This window comes from Gobio gobio (assembly GCF_949357685.1).
Source record: "Gobio gobio genome assembly, chromosome: 6".
Classification (NCBI taxonomy): Eukaryota; Metazoa; Chordata; class Actinopteri; order Cypriniformes; family Gobionidae; genus Gobio; species Gobio gobio.
This window is the reverse complement of record NC_137102.1, coordinates 42,782,223-42,801,518: the sequence shown is the minus strand read 5'-3', so window position 1 is coordinate 42,801,518 and position 19,296 is coordinate 42,782,223. Positions and strand designations below refer to the sequence as shown.

At 37.9% G+C, this 19,296-nt stretch overlaps 1 protein-coding gene across 1 annotated transcript in view; it reads right to left on the bottom strand.

Annotated features, from left to right (window-relative positions):
* The window catches only part of cdh24b (cadherin 24, type 2b), a gene marked incomplete at its 5' end in the record, with an annotated part of 109,429 nt that overhangs the window by 33,830 nt on the left and 56,303 nt on the right, over positions 1 to 19,296 (bottom strand). The window contains one exon of the mRNA XM_079820463.1: positions 8,650 to 8,831. Coding sequence (XP_079676589.1) covers positions 8,650 to 8,831 — 182 coding nt within the window. The remainder of the gene's footprint in view (positions 1 to 8,649; positions 8,832 to 19,296) is intronic.

The window sequence follows — 19,296 nt, the reverse complement described above, 5'->3', positions numbered from 1 at the left end:
GGGTCCGCAGATTTTAAGTGGTTAAAGGGATAGTTCACCTAAAAATGAAAATTCTATAATCATTTACTCACCCTCAAAGAGTGTTTGTAACCGAACAGTTGATGGGTTGTATGGAGAAACAAATACTATGGAAGTCAATGCTGGGGTCAATAAACTCTTTGGTTACCGACATTCTTCAAAATATCTTATTTTGTGTTCAGCAGAAGAAAGAAATGTATACAGGTTTGGAAGAACTTGAGGGTGAGTAAATGATTAAATGTTTGTAAATGTTTTGGGTGAACTTTCCCTTTAAACTCCAAAATGAAGGGAAAGATTACGACAAAAGTGCTCAATACAACTTATTCCAACTCGTCTGATAGCCATATGATATGATTTCTGAATTCTTCGTTCACGAATTGGACCGATTCTCTAGTACAATTATTTGAACATGTGGTCAAGCTCTCTGGAGTGTGGTTTGTAGTGAGGAGTGAATAATTATTGAAATGTTGACCGGTGCACATTGACCGGTAAATTATAAAAAATTTCGCCTTTCGTGTTTCCATGGAAGAAAAGTCAAATGGGGTTTGGAACGACTTAGAGGTGAATAAATGATAAAAGAGTTGTGAACTGAGCCTTTAAATGCTCACTAAACTCAAATCCAGACACATATAGAGTGGACTCACCTCCTCAAAACTGAAACCAACAGATTTACACTTTGTTCCTAACTTTAATCCTCAGCTCAATGCATTTCTTCTCAAGGACAAAGAGTTTTTGCACTATTTGAGAATCAATGAATTTCTAAAGCGGTGCTCCACCCAGTTTTTAAAGTGCAGAAATGACCGCAGCACATAACTAACATCCCCCAGGGGAGAGAGAGGGAGCGAGGGCCGCCTGCACAACGTGGAGAGAGGGAGGGAGAGAGAGAGAGAGAGAGGTCGCAGTGCATTTTTACATGGAAACAGTTTCTTCTCAAGACAGGCAGGCGTGACCTAGCTTACCAAAAAGGGCCCTGACTGACCCATTCACATACTCAGCCTTAGGCTTTGTCCTCTTTTTCCGCACATCAAAGGTCTCCCTCTTTTATCTGCAAGAGACTTCTTTCTTCAGTACTTTTCTTTCTTATAATGTGCTTCATTTTTTGTCATCACATAGTTTGTAATTCAGGGCAATATTAACAGAAGGTCATGTGTAAATGATGGTGGTCTGTCTGTGTGAAATAAAGAAAGGGTTTCTATTTGTCTCTGTCAAAATGATCAGCTTAGACCGGTTCATGCTGGTTTACGTTGATCTTGCTGGTTATGAGGAATATATTTCTTTCCAAATGCATATAACTTTCTTCCTTCCTTTGAAACTTCTGAATGCAAATGAAGATATTTTGCAGATGTCCAAGCTGTTCTTTTCTATATTAATATGACTGCTTGGACTGTCCAGCTCCAAATAATGACGAAAAGTACCATCAAAATGGTCCAGATGATTTTTGACATCATTTATTTCTGCACATCAAACGACAGTCATCATTGATGTCCAGCCATATTCCATTTTTTTTCCCCATTTAAACTTCAGTTAGAACAGTTAACATATGACTTCAGAAGATTTTTAAGAATTCAGTGACCACTTTTGTCTTTTTGTCATTTTTGGAGCACAACGACCTCAATGCTCATTCATTTTTGTTTAAAAAGAGCAACATTTATCAAAATATCTTCCTGTTTAATGGACAAAAGAAAGGTTTGAGGGGAACAACATGGGAAGTTTAATTTTGGGTTGAATTATGCCTTAAAGTGTTCCACGCTGCATATGGTCATCTGTCTTTTCAACGGATGTATTATAACGGAGGTTGTTTGTATGCCTGTGCATGCACGTGTATGTTTGTGCGTATCTCCTCTCAGCAAAAAGCGACCACGCTCTAAGCTCTGTGGGTTCCTGAGAGGTCATGGCGGGCATTGTGATGACAGAAATTGCTCCTATTGGAAACACTTTCCTCCCTGGGGCGAGCTCTTCCTCTCTATGCTGCTTTCTTTTCTTTTCACTATCTCTCGCTCTCCCTCTGTCTCAAAGAAATCTTCAACTTCAGTCTTTCTGATATGGAGCGAAATAAACAAGAGGCAGGCATGACGTTCGGCTGTTCTGAATGAGATAGGCAGGTGGCCAAACTAGAGCAGGGTCCTGTAAACACAAACACAACACGACAAATAATGTTCAGCAGTTTTTTTTTATTTTTGTTTAATGGGCCGGAAACCAAAGGGGAGCTTAGTGCTAATTTTACGCTTTGTTTATTCTAATTCTATTAGAGTGGTATCTTTCATGTTTTCTATTAGTTGCGCGTGGGTTCTCTGGCTAAATCCCTTTTAACCTCTTCAATCTTTGTCTTCAGATACTCCCACCTGCATATCCTCACTCATTGTTCTCTTTCTCTGTCTTTGTCTTGTTCTCCATCATTGTATCTCCATCATTTTGTCTTACAGCGCAGCCAGAAGTCCTGGCCAGAATTCCGAGCCCTGATGGACAATGGGACCGTCTCTGTGTGGATTTGACAGGAATATTAGAGAGAACTGTAACACAGGAGCAATTTTAGAAAATATGATTGGGCGAATAAAGCATCAGTGCAGTGGAGGATGAAGTAGGAATTCAAGGAGAGACATGGGAGGAGTTCATTTGTTTACCCATTATCCCCCCTTTTCATTTCCTCCTTCAATAAGATTGAAGAGTTCCCTTTTTTTGCTTTATAGTTCTGTCTCACTTTCTTTCCCAGATGAACTCTTTCAAAGCTCACAAGACTTAGATGAATACTTCACCCAAAAAATTGTATTTTATATGAAGTTACTCGCCCTTTCTTTCTTCTGCAGAAAATAAAATAAGTCATTTTGAGAAATGAATCAGTGTTTTTTGTCCATACGATGAAAGTCAATGGGGTCCAATGTTGTTTGGTTCCTAATGCTTTTCAAAATAACGTATTTTGTGTTCAGCATATAGGAGAGAAAATTATACAGATTCTAAGCTAAATTTGAGCAGGGATTTACTCATCTCACTGCACAAAAACAGATTCACTATTCCTCAAAATAAATAAAAAAAGCGAAATGCAAACTCAGAATATTATGAAAACCTGCAATAATTTAATATGTTAAATAATACAAACATAATTTCCTCCGTTTTCACAGACACTGAGATATCTTAAAATATGTCAGTGCCATTGTTTTCTCTCAAGATGCACACCAGTAATGTTTTTTTTCTAAGCCACGTTTATAAAAGCTTTAAATGTCCTAAGGCCTAATCCTGGCTTTATCTAATCTCTTTTTGAAACCAGGCCTTTATGTATTTAATCTCACTTTATTAACCAATGTCTTTGCTGCCGACTTTTGATGATCCGATTCAACAACATGAATAAGCAAAAATGACTTTAATTAAACATCACATTTGTGTTTCTTTTTTTTCCTTTTTTTATTGCTGAAGAGTGTTGAACTTTATTCTCCTGTGTCCTATTCTTCTGCCATCCAGAATGGCAGCACAGCTGTTTGAGCTGCGTCCTCTAATGTCCAGCCTGAGGCTTTTTCATTTTACTTTTGGTATAAAAAGCATCTTTACATTTGCCAAAAATGGTTACTAACTAAAGCAATTACTTTTTTAATACTTGTAATACTTTTTTAGTGAATAATGCAATATTGTAACGGGTTACTTTTAAAAGTAACTTTTCCCAACAGTGATAAACTTTGCTTTGATGTTGGACACACAAAAATAGTATTTGCTCCAATATTGTCTATATGGTCCATGAACCCCTTTGAAAATTTAGCCTGCTATACTGTAGTTATGCATCCCAAACCAGGAAATACTGATGCAGGTCTGCACTGCAAATTCTGCCTAAATGATAATTTCTCTTATGGGTTCTGTCTTTCTCTTTCGATTTCCTCTAACTTTACATTTTTATCTTTAATACTGTCTGCCCTAGTGTATGTCTTACTTCCACATCTCTGTATCTCTCTGTATACTGTCTCCTCTCTCTGGCCACTCGTTTAATCTCCCTGCTCCTTTCTGTCGGTTTCCCGTTTCCAGTTTTCCCTTATCGCAGTAACACATCCCTGGCCTAAAATCCCTCCCAGGCTCACCTGCAGCCAAAGCTTTTTTTAACACTGACTTCCCCAGACCTGCCAGGACTGTCAGTGGCAAACCCTCTCACTTTATCCACACACACACACTCACACAAACTTGCATGATCGCAGTAGTCGCTCTGACGCACACACAAACGAGTCCAGGAAGCTGGATTGGCATCAATAAAACTGTGCTGGCTTTTCCCAGTGTCTGATCACATCCAGATCTGGACAAAGCATACACACAATCAACTGGCTACCCAGCAGCTTGAAAATGGGGCTTCAAGCCTTTTAAATGTAATAGGCAACATGAAGTGCATATCACTGCAAAACCTGATTAGTTGAGATTATTGTATATGTGTGAGTATATATAAATGAGCCTGTTGCTTCCATTAAAGGGACAGTTCACACACAAAAAAGAAGATTCTGTCATCTTTTACTCAGGCTCATGTTGTTCCAAACCTGTAAGTGGTTATATTTGCAGTCAAAAACACATAAAGAATCTTTACACAACTGTTGAAAACAACAGTTCTGTGTAACCATGGAGAACAAACAAAAAAGTACAAACAAAAACAACAAACAAAAAAGACAATGCCCCTCCCCCCCAACAAACATAGATGTAGTCCAAATAAAACAACTACAGTAGTTTCCACGTCTCCTGAACAGAACTGTGAAGTGCAGACAGAATATTTTATATTCAGATTAAAAAATGTTGTTACTTAAAGGGTTAGTTCATCCAAAAATGTACTCAAACCCTAATTGACTCACCCTCATGTCGTTCCAAACCCGTAAGACCTTCGTTCATCTTCAGAACACAAATTAAGATATTTTTGATGAAATCCGAGAGCTCTCTGACCCCTCCATAGACAGCAATTTAATTAAAACTTTCAAGGCCATTGTTAAAATAGTTCATGTGACTTATGTCTTATGTGACTTACATGTCAACCTTAATTTTATGAAGCGACGAGAATACTTTTTGTGTGCGAAAAACTAACAAAAATAACAACATTGTTCAACCATTTCTCCTAGCCTGTATCAGACTCTTACGCTGTTGACGCAGTGTAAACAGTGCACTACTTACCATTTGAACATGCTGTTCAAATAAGCACCAGGACGCATGCGCATGAGTCATTCTGCCATAGAACTAGGAAGCGCTGCACTGTTTACACTGCGTCAACAGCGCAAGAGTCTGACACAGGCTAGAAGAAACTGTTGAATAAAGTTTTTTTTTTTTTTTTTTTTTCGCACAAAAAGTTTTCTCGTCACTTCATAAAATTACGTTTGAACCACTGGAGTCACATGGACAATTTTAACAATGTTTTTTCTACTTTTCTGGGCCTTGAAAGTGTTTAATAAATTGTTGTCTATGGAGGGGTCAGAGAGCTCTCAGATTTCATCAAAAAAATGGAACAACATGAGGGTGGGTAATTAAGCAAGGTCATGCTTTTTTGAGTGTGCTGCTCAACCGCAAAACACATAAAGCAGACACGAGAAAATGAAGCTAGCATTAGAGTTCAACCATCATGACTATAAAAATGTGTGTGCATTTGCAGCCTTTTGTTTTGTGCAAATGTAAATTGTAATATTGTGTTTATTTTTTGCAGGCCTATCTGATTTCTCTCTTATAGAATGCATTAAGAATTGCTGCAGTATAAAGCGCGCCGGTGATCATCTTCAGCTTCAGCGCATGCAGCTCAAACAGCAATGCACAACTAATAATAACTATGCTATTGCAACTGTTATTGCATTTTAGTTGTGTTAAGCTTTGTACCAAGAGGCTAGTCTTAGCCACAACCACATATCAACCAGCTGTCCTTGATGATCCACTAATCACCACTATTTTAAGAATGCCTGTTTGAGTGTCCTGAAGAAGGCTGTGTTGCCGAAACACATAGATCTACTTTTAACTGTTTTTAATGATTTAGCTCAGTTCATTAAAGGCTGTTTATTTTCATTTTCGTGAGTGCCTTGGAGCATTTTGTCTACATAATTTGATGTTTACCTCCAGCTCATCCAATGAGCACCAGTGGCTAATTAAAGACACCCGTGTAGCACTCTCTGCTTCTGTTTTTTTGCAATAATAACTATGGTTGGGACTGTCATATTACATAACATTACAATGAGAACACTATTGTAATAAATCGTTGTGATTAAGTTACACATGGAGTTACACATTCTGACTAGCACGCATCTGTGGCAGCGAGGGTGACACGTTGTATTAGTCGTTATATTTGATTATTAAATAAGTAATTTAATAAATGACCAATCACATTGACTCACAATCCTACTATTTTGAGCAGCATTTGGGCAGCATTTGCACACCCTGTCATGCTGTTGGCTATAAGCCAATGTTACCGGTTCTACTCAACCCACTCAGGGGTGCGTTTCTCGTACAACAATGTAACTCGCTACCATAGTACGATACATCGTTGAAGACATTTCCTGAAACCGTATTGACGCAAATTCAACCACATTGGTTAATGATGTTATGAAGGTGGTTGAGAAATAATAAACTCTTTTAATGAATTTGTTTGAGATTGAATTAATACCAGATTGATGCGTGCTAACAAGGAGGCTAAAGACTGCAGCCCTCTGGTGTCAGTCACTAGAGCGCCTCTTGAGATCAGGGGAGTGAGGTTTACACCCACAGCTCTTACTGGCCTACGTCTGTTACACCACTGCAGTAGACGCATATTGCAGTAATAAGGCTAACGATTAATTGATCGTTAATTTAAACGACGATCGATCATGGGAATTTGTGTAAATTGGCATCCCTAATTTATATATTAAATACATGCATTATACTGTAGTAAATATACTGTGTAACATAGCAAAAAACAAACAAAAATAACGACTTTATTCAGCAATTTCTTCACGTCAGTGTCAGACTATTTGTAGTAAATACAGTCCAGTGCTTCCGAGTTATGCCAGAATGCCAGCTTACCATTGGCCGAAACTGTTCAAGTGAGCACCACGACGCATGCGAGGGATGCTGACGCAGGAGCTGGCCAACGTAAACTGCGTAGAAGACTGACACAGACAAGGATAAATTGTTGAATAAAGTCGTTATTTTTGTTCGTTTTTTAATAAAATTAAAGTTGAACCACTGGCGTCACATTTAACAATGTATTTACTCCCTTTCTAAGCCTTGAAAGTGTTAATTACATTGTTGTCTATGGAGGGGACAGAAAACTCAACTTTTCATCAAAAATATCTTAATTTGTGTTCCGAAGATGAACAGAGGTCTTATGGGTTTGGAAAGACACAAGAGTGTCGGAATGACAGAATTTTCATTTTGGGGTGAACTAACCCTTTAATGCAATAAGGTGATGGAAATAGTGTTTTCACATAAGCAATGGCACATTTTAACTATTTGTGCACGTTGGAGGGGGAAACAACAAGGAGTGACAGCTTTCTTATAAATAATCCAACTCAACAAAAAGAAGCTTTTAACCTCACATTCAGTCAGAACAGAGGGAGATATTTAGAGCCTGGTACCAATATCATCTATGATATTATCTATAAGACTTACATTTTGTTCTGTTCCTTTCTCAAACCTTATGTAGTTTTGGAATGTAATGCATTTTTTGGTCTTTTTTTGTCCTGTTTGGAGCTTGACAGCCCCTGGTGACTATGAACTGTCAATGTATGACAAGAGCTTCTAAAAGAAACTTCTCCTTTTGAGTTCTATAGAAAAAAATAACAGCATATGGGCCTGGAATGACATTAGTGTGGGTAAACAATGACAGAATTTAAATTTTTGAGCACACTATTCCTTTAATTTACTAATGCATCTTGTGCCGTTTTGGGTGATGTGAAGATGTCCTCAGGCGAACAGTCACACTCTTCTTTATCAGTGAAGAAACTGGATCTCAGAGATGAGTGCCGTCTCAAGGGGCTCCCGCGTGTGGCATGCACCACACGGCATGCCAGTGTAAATCACGCTCTTTTCTCTCGCAGCCTGTCTGATCTGTCTGATGCGAGAGGCAGGACAGACTGCGATGGGGCTGATTCAACATTGACTCACATCGCCTATACAGCATCGACACTCATTTTGGCCTTTTGTTGAGGTTTTTTTTTCCACTGGAGCAGATTTTCTCACGACACCTGGCAGAATGAGTAACCTGCCCCTCCTACACCGGAACATCATCTGCTCTATGAGGCGTCTTCTGATCTCTTCCTACCTTCTATGAACCCATGCCCACACACACATACACACTTTTCCCTGCTGAAAAGATCAGCGTAGATGGTTACCACCAGAATGCACTGGGTTTTGGATGGAGGTCACCACTATTGTTCTATCGTTCCTGCCAGGCTTCATAACTAGCTTAGCCAGCAAGACATTCTTGGTCAGCCTGCTTTAAACAGAAAGACCATGCTGGTCGACAACCTTCACTACTGTAGCCATATTTAGCTGACAGCCAGCAGCCGAGTTCGTGTCCACATATTTTCTTGGGAAAAAATTCTGCTCATTTGAGGTAGATAAACCAGCACCAATCAGCAACAAACTAGAAATTCATGCTGGCTTCAGATGGGTTTTTCAGCAAGGTTTTCTCACTTTCCCATATGTCCATATGGACATTCTTCCTACCTTGTTCAGAATGATCACGGCCTCTTGGTTGGCTCCGGTGATGTTAAAGGTGTCCCCTGACTCTCCGTCCAGGATGGTATACTCCAGCTTGGCATTGTCTCCCAAGTCAGCATCTGTTGCTGAGATCCGACCCACCTCCGCCCCTGACACGGCCAACTCAGACACAGAGAAGAGCCAGGAACCTGAGAAAGAAAAAAGATTTGGACAAAAAGGAAGAGAGAAGAGAGATATAGAGAGAGAGAATCAATCATTTAGCTTCCTCATACGTCGTATCAATTTCAACTGGAGCATTTCCTATTTCACTATTTATCAATTACGAGTTTATCCTTTTGAGTTGACTTTGGCTATTGATTGATTTCATAAAAATGGTTGTTAGCGTAGATTTTTCATCAACGATAACAAAAATGCGCATGATGATAATTAATTTGGTAACACTTTACAATATGGTTTCAAATGTTAACAATGGTTAACTACATTATAGTGCCCTCAATAACGGCACCCTTGATAAATATGAGCAAATGCAGCAGTGAAAATAAATCTGCATTGTTTATCCTTTTGATCTTTTATTTGAAAAAAATCACAAAATTTTAACCTTTCATTGAAGTAAAACAATTGAAAGTGGGGGAAAACTCACATTATGAAATAAACGTTTTCTCCAAAGCATGTTGGCCAAAATTATTGGTTCTTGGTGTGAACAGGCCTTAAAACTGACTAAAACAATGAATTAAAGGAACTAATTTGTATTTATTTGTATGTATTAAAAAAAAAACTTTTATCAAAAGACATTGCTGCAGACAACAAGCCACATTTCAAACACAAAGGCAGAACATGTTAAAAAAAATATTGTGACATTTATATACTGAGAAAAGTCAAGGAGGAAGAAAAGATAAAGAAGAGTGATGGTATAAAACATAATATCTGCCTTCATCAGAGTTTTATATATAGTGAACATTTGTTACAAATGTCACAACCCAGGACATTACATAGTGCATCTCCATTAGACACAATGTATCTGTGACACAACAAAACAACAGCCTGTGATGAAAGTCAAAGCTAATCACCATCTCTGTATATCAACCAACTGCACCTAAATGTGCAGAAACATAACACCAGCCTTTCAAATCACTCCCTCAATAGTGTGCATCAGTTCTGCATCTGAAAGCCTCTGAGCACAGACTGGCATGTAGTCGATGTCCTGCTGTTCTTCAGTGAGGGAGAGGTGGCTGATGGGTAAAAAGTTTATGGTACAACAAGTGTTTGAGGATTAATCTACAGAGTGGCCACCATGTCATTGCTCGGACTTTGAAATGCTCTGTCATTTCTGTCAAGCAAATGCACAAACTTCCACTTAGAAGATGTCATCTGCGATTCGATACACTTGAGGGAAAATCGAGGAGAGCTGTTTGCTTTAGGATTTAAGGATTTGGCACAACAGGAAGTCAAACACACGACACACACATAACTGAATGCTCAAGGTTGTGCACTTAAAAGACAAGTTGTCTTTTACTTGTCTTTTAAGTGCACAACCTTGAGCATTCGATTATGTGTATGTGTCTGTGTTTGACTTCCTGCCTAATCCTTAAATATTCACGTCTATTTATAGTCTATATTTATTAAAATATAATTTAGATAATGTATACATATTAAAAATGTCATTTATTCCTGCGAAGGAAGGCAAAGTTGAATTTTCAGCATCATTACTCCAGTCTTCAGTGTCACATGAAATCATTCTAATATGCTGATATGAACATGTCTGATCATTATAAATGTTGAAAACAGTTGTGTGCTTAATATTATTTTTTTTAAAAGCTCAAACTTTTGAATCCTCAGAGCTGTTATCCTCAAGATCCTTAAAGTCCTGTAAGTGGGGCCTCCATGGATCAGACTTGTTTGTTCAGCACATCCCACAGATGCTCAAATGGATTGAGAACTGGGGAATTTGGAGGCCTAGTCAACACCTCAAACTCGTGCTCCTTAAACCATTTCTGAAATTTTTTTGCTTTGTGGCAGGGCGCATTATCCTGCTGAAAAAGGCCACAGCCACCTGGGACCACATGGGCTAGCTTTCGCTCCCTGCGTGCATCAATGAGCCTTGACCGCCCATGACCCTGTCGCCGGTTCACCACTGTTCCTTCCTTGGACCACTTGATAGATACTGACCACTGCAGACCGGGAACACCCCACAAGAGCTGCAGTTTTGGAGATGCTCTGACCCAGTCGTCTACCAATCACAATTTGGCTCTTGTCAAACTCGCTCAAATCCTTACGCTTGCCCATTTTTCCTGCTTCTAACACATCAACTTTCAAATGTTCACTTGCTGCCTAATATATATCCCACCCACTGACAGGTGCCGTGATGAAGAGATAATATTATGCCTGATCGGTGTATATGCACTGTTGATGTGGACAAGTTTTATTTTATTTAAATAAATGTTTTAAACTAGGAACTACAATAGAAAATCATTTAACAAATAAATTCCTAGATTCACGTAAAAAAAAAAAAAGTAATGTCACTGAATAATCGTTCAGAGAAGAGTCTTGCAACTCGATTGGACTGAAATGTAAAAGGTTCATTTCAGCCATGTTCTTTTAGACATAAATGTAATTATATATACAATAACCGTGCATCATAAACCGCTGGCGAGATGGGCTTTTAATAAATTTGTTTGTCTATGTAGTAGAAAGGTGATTTTAAGTCAGTGCTACATGTCTATAGCCTGACAAGCCAGACCCACATCAAGATGTTGGGTCTGGTAAAACACCATTGGCATGACTCAATCCGAGGGGCGGGATTTTAAAAACAGTTGTCTTTCAAATTCCCTCTTTACACAAATAGGATAGCGCTACAACCAAATAGAGCAACGAAGAAGCTGAAACGGAGCTAGTTGATAGATTAAACTTTCGCCGTATCCGGTCGGCAAAACTCCGAACACATCTTCCTTTCTTAAGAATGACTTCAGTGCCGTTCTCTGATCTTTTCCCAAAGAAAAGCTGAACTCCAAGTCTTCCAGAGTCGCGGCCAAAACCGATTCGAAAGGCCACTGTTCGCCAGCTTCTTTGTTTACAAGTAGCACGCGGAACCACCACAACTCTGCCGTCATTATGTTAAGCCCGCCCACCGACTCTATCACAATGTGATTGGCCTGACCAGAGTTTGGTTTTTCCAGCTCGCAAGCCAATGGAGAGTTGCTAGACGACCCTGGCTGCAAATTAGATTTGCTGCCGCTAGGGTGCGTCTAGATTTCTAGATGTCTAGAGAAAATGGAGGAAAAAAGCTGTGGATTTCCAAAACGGTAATGAAACAAAGCCATTTGTCATTTTCCATGCCTTAACCCTGAGCAAAATGACTTCAAACAAGCAAACACACAATGACAGCTACCTGTCACCTCATAAATCACCTCATCAATCAGGACAGAAGAAGAGCAGGAAAGCAACGGATGCTCATCTTTTTGAGAAGAAGCTTTAGTCGGCCAATCAAACAGCATGAAGGGACAAGACCAATGTGCTGTGACTTAGAGATATAGCACTTCCCACTGGGTCACTGTAATTGTGTTCAGAAGGGCCAAGCAAAGTGCCACCGCAGCGCCTGCTCGAACTCACCTCAAAGCACCCCCTTTACTCTCGGTCTCGCCTCTACAATGAAAGAGCCTGCTCGTTTTATTCTTTTAATTCATTAAAAGCCACAGCTTCCCAGGGAAAGAGAAGGGATTGGCTGGTATGAGTCAGCGCCCAATGGGAGATTAAGAGGAGAGTATTTAGAGCTTTTCAATGATAGGCAGATGGAGTTAATTAGCAGGTCTGTGGCTGAATGCAGGTTCAGCTCAGTAAATAACATGGACAATTACCTCAGGTCCACAGAGCGAGATGTGGGAGACTCAGTGTGGGTAAGACTACATGTGAGCAAGCGAAAAATGGATTTCGAAAAGAAACAGATTTAAATGGTACAAAGAGTTCTCGATGGATGAATAGATACAGAGGACTGTATTGTTTGTAAATGAGGGGAAAACAGCTTGATCCAAAGATGTAGCGATTACAGAGCTGAATAGAAATGCAAGGGAAATGTTAAAAGAGAGAACAGTCGGGAGGCAAATAGAAAGTAAAAAATAAGAGAGAGTAAGAGAAGGAAAAGAGAAAAGAGGTCTTATCTATGGATGAGGCTTTATGTTGCCGTAGAAATGAGACCTCTGAGATGGGAGAGTCATTAAAAAAGTGTCTAGCTGGCTAAAGCTCAAGCGCTGGTTGAAAATTAGATTGAATAAAATCTGCATCCTTTTAAGACGTCCATCACTGTGGCACTTATGGAAGCGGGGTGTAAAATGAAGGATGTGGAGAGAGAATTGTCACAAAGCATCCTGCCTCCACTTGCCCTGTCCCTTTACTGCTCAGCAGATCCACTGTACTGGCAGACGTCATAACTACACTATCTGGATCCTGCCATATAGTAACAACAAGGGAAGTGAAAAATAAACTTTTTTTTCCTTATATAATCAATAAAGCAGAAATATATCACACAAATTAATTTAAATATAGTAAATAACACATGCACAATATAACCGCATAATATTACATAATACATACTAAAAATAATACTAATTACATAATACTAAATATGATTTAAAATAATTATTTTGAAAACTTACCATTTTTAATTTGATAAAAAAATTAAAAGAGAGATTTACTTAAAAAGACAGATTTACCTTAGACATCAAAATATGTGTGTACATTAATTGACCACAGCCCGTCCAAATAAAGAAGCTAAATATCAACCAATTGATAAAAATAAATTCATAATATTTACTAAAATAAACTAAAATAATTATAAAAAATGAATAGGCTACATCTGAGAAATATCAATCAAGTTCTAAAAAAATTAATAATATTTATTTTACATAATATTTACAAAAATAAATAGTAATTAAAATTAAACAAAAAAAAAATTTAACTAAAAAAACTTGAAGAGAAAGAGAGTGAATTACTATAAACATCCAAATAAAAGTTTCTGATACTAACCAGCCAAACTCAAAAGTCCAATTTAACAAAAAGACGAATATAAACCAATTTATTAGCCATGACAATATATATCGGTGAAGCACTAGTGAAAAATAAGCGTGGACTCCAACAGGTTTTGATCTAAAATTGTGTTTTTATTATGGAAAGTGCAAAAACAGAGGCTCTATGCATAAATAAAGTAATCCATGAACTGTGGAAAAGAAATTAAAAATAGGCCCTTCAAAAGTAGTCATATATTTTGATGAAATAAAGAGCTGTCACACTATATACCCATGAAGGAGGGATAAGACCAAGAAAAAGAGAGGAGCTGTTCATCAAAAGGGCAAAGCAATCAATAAAGACCCACTGAGATTATATGATTATGCAGGATTTTTTACATGATATTTGCATCCAGGTCCTGCTGTGAGGCTTAATGCGTTGTAGAAGTGCTGCCCCGGTGCTTTAGCTCACGTCCTGTGAATGGGCGCACAGCATCATGGGATTGCGAGAGTGTTAACAACTGCTCACTGGTGCCAAAAGAATAGATTCAGCACAGCAAGAATTCAGCACAGGGGGAGTTAGCTAACTGTATATGAATACATCAAAAGACTAACTGGAGAAACAGTGAAAGTGAGAACGGGAGGGAGAGATAAAGAGATTGGTGTGGCGGCAGTGAATGAGGACTCAAAGAGAGAGAAGCGTGGGAGATGGACAGTTAGTGTATACTGTTCCTCAGAATGAAAGGACTGAAAACGCAGGGGTGCAAAAGCTAAAGGCAGGGAAAGAGGAGTCAGAGGAGGTGAATTCAAGAAAGAGAAAAAGGAAAGACGGACACAGGAGAGATAACAAGAGGCCAAGCACTTGTGTGTGGATGTGCATCTGTCTTCAATGAGTTTGTGCTATTGTGTGTGAGACTCAGGGAAGGAGAAGGTTGGGAGGGGGGGGTGTCTGTGGGCAATGATTAAGCCGTCAATTGAAGCAGAAAGCGCTGAACTTTAGATAAAATATTAATAAATAGAGCAAAAATATGCAGGCAAAGGAAATGAAAAAGGATTAAAAGGAGGCTAATATTAACTACAACTATTTTAATTACACTCTTCGAGGATGTGGAGCTTAATTAGAGAAGACAATTATTGGAATTATTTCTATTATCGAACTCCTCCGATATTATTTGAATCACTATTTTCTTCCATTCTTCCAGGGAGTTTAATTTGTGCTAAATAAGGATGACTTGGCTTGAACTCATTTACACAGCATGCAACAGACTAGGCCAGACGGGTCTAGATCACCTTAATTAACACTGGATGGCTCTACAATCACAGTGTAAGAGAGAAGCTTACAAGCTCTGTCTAAACTTTGCCTGCTATAACCCTGAAACCCATTTTAGTTTTCATAGGCTAATCTACATACATGCTACAGCTAAATATGTTTGTCAGAGAGAGCAGACTGCTTAAAAACAGCATGTATCATCCAGCAAAAAACAAAACAAAAAACGATGGCTCAGTATAGAGGGTATGCATTGACGTCACTTTCCCACAGGAACACGCCCCCTCAGCTGGACTTGAGTGGCAGAAGAGCCTGCTTCGGGACTAGGGGAAATATAGGGGAAACTGCGAAAACACGAGTGAAACAAACTATTATCAGTTTAAACTAAAGGTTGACTAGATATAAGTGTTCGTTACAATTTACCCAACATCCAGTGATCCATGGATATTGACATGCAGCCAGGAAGTGTGTTTGCTGACATTTATCTACTGATTTTGACGCCAGGGAAATACATAAAGCAAATTTGCCTGTGAACGCTTTATATAAATTAGAATCGCGTGGAAAGACAGTATTTCACGTTATAAAAAGGCCCTAAAAGCAGCCAGGGCTGAGCATCTCCGCAAACTAATAGAAAATAACCAAAATAATCCAAGGTTTTTATTTAACACTGTGGCTAGACTAACAAATAAACAAGCATCGCCTGAACAAAATATTCCGTTACAGTTTAGTAGTAATGATTTTATGAATTTCTTCACTGAGAAAATAGAAAGCATCAGAAACAAAATTGTAAATGTACAATCTTTAATGATGTCTTATGATTCAACCGCAATTATCGCCCCTCAAGAACTACAACACCGCTTTACAACTATAGGACAGAAAGAGCTAAATAAACTTATCATTGCATCTAAACCAACAACATGTTTATTAGACCCAATACCCACTAAACTACTGAAAGAGTTGTTACCTGTAGTGGAAGAGCATCTTCTCAATATTATTAACTCGTCTTTATCTTTAGGTCATGTTCCAAGAATATTCAAGTTGGCAGTCATAAAACCTCTCATTAAGAAGCCACAATTAGATCATAATAACCTAGCAAATTACAGACCAATTTCAAATCTTCCATTCATGTCTAAAATACTAGAAAAAGTTGTGTCCACTCAATTGTGCTCTTTCTTGCAAGAAAATTATATCTATGAAAAATTTCAATCAGGATTCAGGCCGCATCACAGCACAGAAAACGCGCTCGTTAAAATCACAAATTATTTACTTCTAGCTTCTGACCAAGGCTGTATCTCAATACTAGTTCTACTCGATCTTAGTGCTGCGTTCGATACTATAGATCATAAAATACTATTAGATCGACTTCAAAATTACACTGGTGTTCAGGGACAGGCATTAAACTGGTTTAGATCGTATTTATCAGACCGCTACCATTTTGTCTGTCTAAATGGGGAAAAATCAAAGATAACGTATGGGGTGCCGCAAGGATCCGTGCTAGGCCCGCTGCTATTCTCAATATATATGCTGCCACTTGGTAATATTATAAGAAAACATGGAATTAATTTCCACTGTTATGCTGATGACACTCAATAATATATTTCATCACGACCAGATGAAAACGCTAAATTATCTAAACTGACAGAGTGTGTTGATGATATTAAATACTGGATGACGTGTTATTTTCTGCTATTAAATTCAGATAAAACGAAGGTATTACTTATTGGTCCAAAAAACTGCCCACAAAACCTCTCACAATACATCTTTAACTTGGAAGGATGTCCTGTCACTTTATCCACTACAGTAAAATACCTGGGTGTTATAATAGGCCACAACTTGTCTTTCGAAAATCATATTTCATATGTTACAAGAACGGCATTTTTCCACCTTAGAAACATTGCTAAGCTACGTAACATGCTATCTATTTCTGATGCAGAAAAGTTAGTTCATGCATTCATGACCTCGAGACTAGATTACTGTAATGCTTTATTAGCTGGTTGTCCTGCATCATCAATAAACAAGCTACAGTTAGTCCAAAACGCAGCTGCTAGAGTTCTTACTAGGTCAAGAAAATATGATCATATAACACCAATTTTATCATCTCTACACTGGTTACCTATTAAGTTCCGTATCAATTACAAAGTATTGCTACTGACCTATAAAGCCCTAAATGGTTTAGCGCCAGTGTATTTAACGGATCTTCTACCGCCCTACAATCCATCGCGCTCTTTAAGATCACTAAACTCGAGGCTTCTGGTCATTCCTAGGATATCTAAGTCCACTAAAGGAGGGAGGACATTTTCACATTTAGCTCCTAAACTCTGGAATAGTCTTCCTGATATTGTTCGAGGTTCAGACTCGCTGTCCCAGTTTAAAACTAGATTAAAGACACATCTCTTTAGCCAAGCATTCACATTATAATTACCTTTTATACTACAGTTAAATCGGATCAAAAGCATTAATATTCTGAACAGCAGCTATGCTAATTATTTCCCATCTGCTTTTCTGTTGTTATCTCGGGACACTAGTCCCGAGGTAACTAGTTTGTCAGCTCCAGTTTGTATCCAGCCTCTCATGGAGACTTCAGATGCCCCAACACCTGTGATGAGACGACTCGACGCCTGTGAAGAGACGACTCAATGCCAGCGTTGTTATGGCCTAAATTAATACATGATTGATTAACTTATTCTAACATTTTTCTTTAACATTCTCTTTCTAACATTTTTCAATGTATATTTATGAAATGCACTTTCTGTAAAGCTGCTTTGAAACAATGTGTATTGTGAAAAGCGCTATACAAATAAATTTGAATGTAATTTAATTGAATAAATAGAATATAGGTAGGTCTGAATCCGGGTGATGACTTAGGCCCATATCAATGTTATATATACAGTATATATATATATATATATATATATATATATATATATATATATATATATATATTGTCATAATTGTCCCTAAAACTTTTTTGAACGTGTTTCTTTAAAAACATCCAATTATGCAGAATACAAGATGGTCAATATTTCATTGATGATTTGTCAATAACAATGCAATGGGGATTTTACCTCAAAATTCAACATAATGACACAAAATGACAACTGCAAATCCACGTTTTGCTGAATTGTTTCTGTGAATTGCAGCGATCCATTTGATTCTCTTTTCAGTAGGTTTCGTCAGTCTGTAAACATATATCTCAGATTTCTTGTCAAATCTATTTGTACAGTCAATTTAAAAGCTCTATCCCATTTTAGATGTGTTTTGTGTGTTTTTAGCGGAATTCACGCTGAAAACCAATGCTGCCACGCAGACTTTTTGCCACTCAGTGGGCGTAACAGCAGTCATGAGCATACCCTCTATAGATGCAGGTTCACTATTAACTGCCAGGTGATAATATGTATTTCGGCAATATTACATTGATCAAAAATATCTAACCACCAAACAGATTGAAGTGAAATAAAATTATTTTATTTTTTTGACGTTAATCTAATTCATAAATAAATACATTTATCAAAAATGACAGTCAAAGGCATTTATATGTAAATATATTTATAATGTAATTTTTTTTTTGAACTTTCTATTCATCAAAGAATCCTAAAAAAAAATTATCAGGGTTCCTAGAAAATGATTAAGCAGCATAACTATTTTCAACATTGATAATAATAAGAAATGTTTCTTGAGCAACAAATTATATTAGAATGAATTCTGAAGGATCATGTGACACTGAAGACTGGAGTAATGATGCTGAACATTCAGCTTTGCCAACACAGGAATAAATAACAATTTAAAATATTCTAAAATAGAAAATATTACAAAAATATACATTTATATTATACTAAAATATTTTACAATGTAGCATTATTTTACTATATTACGATCGATCAACAGACAGACAGACAGACAGACAGACAGACAGACAGACAGACAGACAGACAGACAGACAGACAGACAGACAGACAGACAGACAGACAGACAGATAGACAGATAGATAGATAGATAGATAGATAGATAGATAGATAGATAGATAGATAGATAGATAGATAGATAGATAGATAGATAGATAGATAGATAGATGTGGACAACAAGTTTCTTAGGAGAAGAGAAAAGTAATGGAAAAAGAGAAAGCAGACTGGGAATGGTGACCGATATTGCTTTGAGAAGGAGAATGGGGGGGGGGGGGGGGGTGTAGACAGAAAATGAGAAGGAGAAGGGACAGAGATTGTGTTTATGTCAGGGCTGCACTGTTTCTGAGGAGAAATACAGGTGGTTAAATCAGTGTTGTGTGGTTGCTTCGGGGTGTTAATACCTCCAGAGGACTCTCACTCTATTTCTCTCACAAAGACCACTGGGGCTGTGGGGTAATCAAAACAAACCCACACCCTCAGCTCAAAATGG